This window comes from Chiloscyllium plagiosum, unplaced genomic scaffold (assembly GCF_037043375.1).
Source record: "Chiloscyllium plagiosum isolate Xiang-an unplaced genomic scaffold, Cpla_swu_hap1 HiC_scaffold_27, whole genome shotgun sequence".
Taxonomy (NCBI): domain Eukaryota; kingdom Metazoa; phylum Chordata; class Chondrichthyes; order Orectolobiformes; family Hemiscylliidae; genus Chiloscyllium; species Chiloscyllium plagiosum.
This window is the reverse complement of record NW_028270165.1, coordinates 64,557,149-64,564,035: the sequence shown is the minus strand read 5'-3', so window position 1 is coordinate 64,564,035 and position 6,887 is coordinate 64,557,149. Positions and strand designations below refer to the sequence as shown.

Below are 6,887 nucleotides of genomic sequence, written 5' to 3'. Positions count from 1 at the left end.
TTGAGTTTTGTTTGATTTTTTTCTTTTTCGTTTTTTTCTGTTTTTTGTTAAATTTTGGCTATTGTATATTTGAGTTAATTGTATATCAATGTTTATATCTGAGAGTTTTGTTTATTTTTGTAAACTTGTTAAAATGTTAAATTTCTAATAAAAATATCTATAAAATAAACTGGATTGGCAGTGATGACTTTTGTAATCTTTTCTTACAGACTATCTGAAGACAGAAGTTTCAAGTTAACAGATAAAGGGCTTATGTCAAAAATGTTGATTCTCCTGCTTCTCTGATGGTGCTTGCTGTGCTGCGCTTTTCCAGCAATGCAGTTTTTGACTCTGACTCTCCAGCGTCTCCAGTCCTCACTTCCACATCAATGTCTGATAGTTACTCAATCCATCAGGACCGCAACAATTTTCAACTATGATTCTGTGAGAAGGAGCAAAGCGTTCTTTTTGGTTCCAGTTTGAGTACGGTTGAAAGACCCTACTGTTGCAGCGCACTGAGTGTGGAGCCTGAAACAACTCTACTGCCTGGAAAGAAGAATTCATGGCAGGGTTGTACACGTGTGTGTGCAGCTGAAGCTTCGGCCATGGAGAAACCCGAGGAAACACGCCCTGTTGAGAAACCATGGAATTGTGGCGACTGCGGGAAGGGCTTCCATGTCCCACCTGTCCTGGCGGCTCATCAGTGCAATCACACTGGGAAGAGGCCGTTCTCCTGCCCCGAGCGGGCAAAGGGCTTTACTTGCTCCTGTGTCCTGCTGCCCCACCAGCATATACACACTGGTGAGAGGAAGTTTTACTGCTCCATGTGCGAGAAAGGATTCACTTGGGTGGACAACCTCCAGACCCACCAGCGAATCCATGCAGGGGAGAGGCTCTTCAGTTGCCACGAGTGCGGGAAAGCCTTCAGCAATTCCTCCAACCTGCTGACGCACCGGCGGGTCCACACGGGGGTGAGGCCCTTCAGCTGCCCAGAGTGCGGGAAGGCCTTCAGCAATTCCTCCTCCCTGCTGGTCCATCAGCGGGTCCACAGGGGGGAGAGGCCATTCAGCTGCCCCGAATGCGGGAAGGCCTTCAGCGATTCCTCCAACCTGCTGAGGCACCGGCGGGTCCACACGGGGGTGAGGCCCTTCAGCTGCCCAGAGTGCGGGAAGGCCTTCAGCAATTCCTCCTCCCTGCTGGTCCATCAGCGGGTCCACACGGGGGAGCGGCCCTTTAGCTGCCCAGAGTGCGGGAAGGCCTTCAGCAATTCCTCCTCTCTGCTGACCCACCGGCGAATCCACACGGGGGAAAGGCCCTTCAGCTGCCCAGAGTGTGGGAAGGCCTTCAGCAAAACCTCCCACCTGCGGAGCCACCAGCGGGTCCACACGGGGGAGAGGCCCTTCAGCTGCCTAGAGTGTGGGAAGGCCTTCAGCAATTCCTCCAACCTGCTGGCCCATCAGCGGATCCACACGGGGGAGAGGCCCTTCAGCTGCCCAGAATGCGGGAAGGCCTTCAGTAAATCCTCCAACCTGCTGGCCCATCAGCGGGTCCACACGGGGGAGAGGCCCTTCAGCTGTCCAGTGTGCGGGAAGGCCTTCAGCAATTCCTCGGACCCGCTGAGACACTGGCAAATCCACATGAGGGAGAGGCCTTTCGCTTGCTCTGAGTGTGGTAAGGCCTTCAGCAATTCCTCTGACCTGCTGTCCCACCAGCGGGTCCACACCAGGGAAAAGCCATTCAGCTGCCCCTAGTGCGGGAAGGGGTTCACCCACTCCTCCAAACTGCTGGCCCATCAATGGGTCCACACTGGGGAGAGGCCGTTTGCCTGCCCTGACTGCAGGCGGAGGTTCTCATTGTCCTGCAACTTGCGGAGGCACCAGTGCATCCAACAATCAGATTCCACCAGTGACACTGCAGTGGGTCACCCCCAGGGCTGAACCTCCTGCCCATTCTGATAGTGGGTGCAGTGAGCTTTTGTGTTTTGTGCTGGACTCACCCCCACCAAGCCCACCTACATGGCTCAGGGGTGGCATGGTGACTCAGTGGTTAGTATCTTTGCCTCACGATGCTGACCTGGGTTCAATTCCACCCTTGGGGAGACAGTCTGTGTGTAGCTTTCACATTGCACGCCCCACGTCTGTATGGGTTACCTCTGAGTGCTCTGGTTTCCTTCCCCTGGTCTAAAGGTGTGCAGGTTAGGATGAATTGGCCCATCTAAATTGTCCCATAGTGTTCAGGGATGTGTCGGTGTGGTGCATTAGTTGGGGTAAATGTAGAGGAATAGGGATAGGGGAATGGCTGGGTTACTCTGCGGAGGGCCAGTGTGGACTTGTTGGGCCAAAGGACCTGTTTCCATACTGTAGGGAATCTAATCTTTAAAAAAAAAGAATTCCTCCAAGCAATCTTGATAAAATATGCCGAGTTGGACAAAGTATCCCATCAAGTTTGAGTTGAAGAAGTCTGAAGTCACACGACACCATGTTACAGTGCAACAAGTTTATTTGAAATCACAAGCTTTAGGAGCATTGCTCTTTCATGAGTGCTGCTCCTTCATCACTTCATCTGGTGCCGTGTGACTTCTGACCTTGTCCACCCCAATTCAACACCAGCACCTCCGCATCAGAGTTGACGAATGAGATTGGATTGTATTCGGCCTGATTGTGAGATGTTCCATTTGGAAACTCAAAACTGTCTGACCAACAAAGAGATGCAAATCATAGAGTCCTACAGCAGGAGACAGGCCCTTCGGCCCAACATGGTCCACACCGACCAAACTGTCCATCAACACTAAGCCCATTTCCCTGCACTTGGCCCATTTCCTTCCATACCTTTCCTATCCACGTATTTGCCCCAATGCCTTTTAAATGTTGTTCATGTACCCACCTCAACCACTTCCGCTGGCATCTCATTCCATATGTGTACCACCGTCTGCGTGAAAAGAAACGTTGCCCCTCACATTTCCTTTTATTCTTTTTCCTCTAACTTTAAACTGATGCCCTCTAGCCCTCACTTCCCCAACCCCGGGATAAAAGTCTGAGTGCATTCACCCTCTCACGATCTCTTCACTTCTCGAAGGGCCTCTCTCAGACTCTTAATGCTCTAAATAAAAATATCTTAGCTTGTCCAACCTCTCCCTTTTACACAGACCCTTGAATCCTGGTAACATCCTTGTATATGTCTTCAGCATGCTTCCAAGTTTAATAACATATTTGTTATAGACACTGCCCTGTCTACCTATTTTGTTGGAATTATAGGACCTAATCCAAACTGGGTAATCTGGCTGATGGGGCAGGAAACCACTTCCTTTCTTGAGAGACAAGTCTCCTGGAGAGAACTGGCTGGCTGACTGATCTACTGACCCTCAGTGTCCCACTGCCCTCAGTTATCTGGAGGGGTGTGCACACATTTGCCTAAGGTGGTGCTTGAAACCTTTATCATCTTTGGGATGGATCCTCATTCATTCCGTGCTATGGAGTCATGCAGCCTGGAAACAGACCCTTCAGACCAACCAGTCCATGATCCCCAACTAAACTAGTGCCACCCATCTGCTCCTGGCCTGTATCCAGTATGTTAATACTTTTGTTCATTTGTTCACCGTGAGAGTTGGATAAATAAATTGCTGATTGTTGATTTTAAAGTGTTGGGGATTTATTCTTATCACTAGAGCAGGTTACACCACTTTTCATGCTAATTTTACAGATTATTGGGCGACACGCTCCTCTGGGTGTTTCTCTTTGAGATAGGTGTGGCTGTCAGCCTTTGCTTTATAAAGGTATTGACGTAATGTAGTGCTGAATGCAATGGAGTCAACATGAATCCCAGCCTCTCACTGTGGTTGTGGGTGAATCGTCTTAATTTGGCTCTTAACTCAGAAACTGCACACAATTAACTGCTGAAACAATGATTAACACTTTATTGTATGGAGCAACCAAAAATAAAACTCCTCAAGTTTTCATTGGAGAAAAGAAGGTTTAGGGGTGACTTGATAGAGGTGTACAAGATGATTAGAGGTTTAGATAGGGTTGACCATGAGAACCTTTTTCCACGTATGGAGTCAGCTATTACAAGGGGGCATAGCTTTAAATTAAGGGGTGGTCGGTATAGGACAGATGTTAGGGGTAGATTCTTTACTCAGCGAGTAGTGAGTTCATGGAATGCCCTGCCAGTAGCAATGGTGGACGCTCCCTCTTTATGGGCATTTAAGCAGGCATTGGATAGGCATATGGAGGATAGTGGATTAGTGTAGGTTAGGTGGGCTTGGATCGGCACAACATCGAGGGCCAAAGGGCCTGTACTGCGCTGTATTCTTCTATGTAACCAAGTTCAACCTCACTCACAACTTGGCTATCACCCAATTGATGGCAGAATTTAACTGAGTTTCCCTCAACAGTATCTGTCTTTGGAAGTGTCCAGGGATTCAGTGCAGCATTCTTCTTCCAAGTACTGCTGCTACATCATTCTGGTTGAATTCTGGTGGAGATTCCTCGCTTTCAAATCTGTGATGTGATGCTTCTTTAGATTCTAACACCACCTCCCCACACTTCTGGAGATCTCCGGTCTGTAGCTTACCTTCTTATCCTCGAGGTTTCGTGGTTTGTTTGATACAGCGTTTCCTGCAAAAAAACCCCTTTACGTCAGGGCCTTCCTTCCACAGACAAACTTAATTGTCCTTTTATCATGAGCTTATTAAACACTTCGCTCATCTGTCCCAGGAAACATCTTGTTGTTTTGCGTCCTTCTTCCCAGGGATGGTTAACTACCAGAAATTAGGCCATTCAGCCTATTGAGTCTGCTCCACTATTCAATCGTGGCTGATACGTTTCTCAACCCAATTCTCCCTGTAACCCTTGATACTAAAGAATGATTGAGTCTGCTCCACCATTCAATGGGCTGAATGGCCTAATTTCTGCCTCCTGATGTAGCAGTTTCTCAGTGGCCCTTTTGTTTCTTGGTCCAGAAAGAGTTCCTGCTGATTCAGGGAGTTGCAAAGTTCTGCAGTTTACAGGACCACACCACATTCCCCTCTGCCTCCTCCTGAGATACTGGCAATTCCAAAGATCCCTTGGTATCCCTGAAAACAATCGAGGTGTCTGGAAATCTCTGCTGCTACTCTGGAACAGAAGGATTATGGGGAGAAAATTTAGAAATCTGATGTGAAAAGGGACTATGGAGTTCTACTCCAGGATTCTCTCAAGGTAAACTTACAGGTTGAGTCAGTAGTTGGGGAGGAAAATGCAATGATGGCATTTATTTTGATCAGACTTGAATATAAATGCAGGGATGTACTTCTGAGGCTCTGTAAGGCTCCGGTCAGCCCACAATTAGAGTACTGTATGTAGATGTGGGCCCCATATCTCAGGAAGGATGTACTGGCCCTAGAACATGTTCAGAGGAGGTTCACAAGAATGGTCCAGGAATGAAAAATTTAACATATGAAGAACATTAGAGGACTCTAGGTTTATACTTCATGGAGTTCAGAAGGATGAGAGGGGATCTAATTGAAACCTACAAAATAATGAACGGTGTGGATGTTGGGAAGGTGTTTCCATTGGTAGGACAGACTAGAACCTGAGGGCTCAGCCTTCGCGTCAAGGGAAGACCCTTTAGAACAGAGGGAAGAGAGGCTCCTTCAGCCAGAGTGTGGTGAGTCTGTGGAATTCACTGCCACAGAAGGCTGCGGAGGCCAGGTTACTGAATATATTTAAGACGGAGATAGATAGGTTCGTGAGGATCAAGGGTTAAGGGAGAGAATGGGGTTGAGTGGCGAAGCAGACTCAATGGGCTGAATGGCCTAATTTCTGCTCCTATGGTCTTATGATATGCTGATGTGTGGAGGGATGAGAAGGGGGGAAAAAGAGATGAAGAGAGAAAGACAGTTAAGGTGAAGCTCGATAGAGATGAAGGAAATATAAGAATTGTATGATAAATGGCAGAACACATAGGAGCACTGGCATACAGAGAGATCTGGGCATATAGATCCGTGGAAGTGGTAATGCAGGTGGGCACCGTGGTCAAGAAAGCACACAGCACACTTCCTTGAGTGTAAGAGTTACGTTACAGCTGTTTATTATGGCCACATTCAGAATATAGTGTGTAGTTCTGGTCACGGTGCTACTGGAAGGATGTGGGTGCTCTGGTAGAGGGTACAGGCAAGGTTCATCAGGACATTGCCTAGTCTGGAGGGCTCTCGTTATGAGCAGAGGAGGCATAAACCTGGATTATTTTCTTTGGAAAAACAGAGGCTGAGAGGAGACCTCGACAAAATGCTGAGATACACAGATTGGCTGGACAGGGGTGGCAGGGTAGCTCAGTGGTTCGCACTGACGCCTCACAGTGCCAGAGACCTGCGTTCGATTTTAGTCTCAGGCAACTATCTGTGTGGAGTTGGCACATTGTCCCTGCACCCCACCTCCCGTGTCTGTGTGGGCTTCTTCCGGGTGCTCGGGCTTCCTCCTACAATCCAAACTTGTATAGGTTAGGGTGGATTGGCGATGCTAAATTACCCATAGCGTCCAGGGAGAGGCAGGATAAGTTGGATTGTCTGTGTGTAAATTGCCCCAATGTTCAGGGATGTGAAAGTTCGGTGCATTAGTCAGGAGTAAATGTAGATAATGGGGGTCAGAAAACGAGTCTCTGTTAATCTTTAGAGGGCCAGTGTTGTCTTGTTGGGCTAAATGGTCTGTTTCCACGCTGGAGGGATTCTATGATAGTCAGAGGTGTTTTTTTCCCTCCAAAGTAGAAAGTTCAACTAAAAGAGGTTCAAGGACTGTTTGGGGGGAAAGTGGTGGGGGTGGGGAATTAACACAGAGGGATGGTGGGTTTCTGGAACGCACTGCCAGTGGAGGTAATGGAAGCAGGCACCTTAACAACGTTTAAGGTGTATCTTGATAGACGCATGAAGGGGAGGT

General features: G+C 48.1%; 1 protein-coding gene across 1 annotated transcript; it reads left to right on the top strand.

Moving 5' to 3' along the window:
- The first annotated feature begins 584 nt into the window (after positions 1–584).
- LOC148144475 (uncharacterized) lies at positions 585–1,891 on the top strand. Its single transcript, XM_087975331.1, has one exon. The coding sequence runs from the start codon at positions 585–587 to the stop codon at positions 1,728–1,730; it is 1,146 nt and encodes a 381-aa protein (XP_087831457.1). The 3' UTR covers positions 1,731–1,891.
- Positions 1,892–6,887: the final 4,996 nt, after the last annotated feature.

Coding starts and splice junctions, on each gene's coding strand:
- LOC148144475 (XM_087975331.1), top strand. CDS start 585: ATGGAGAAACCCGAGGAAACACGCCCTGTTGAGAAACCATGGAATTGT.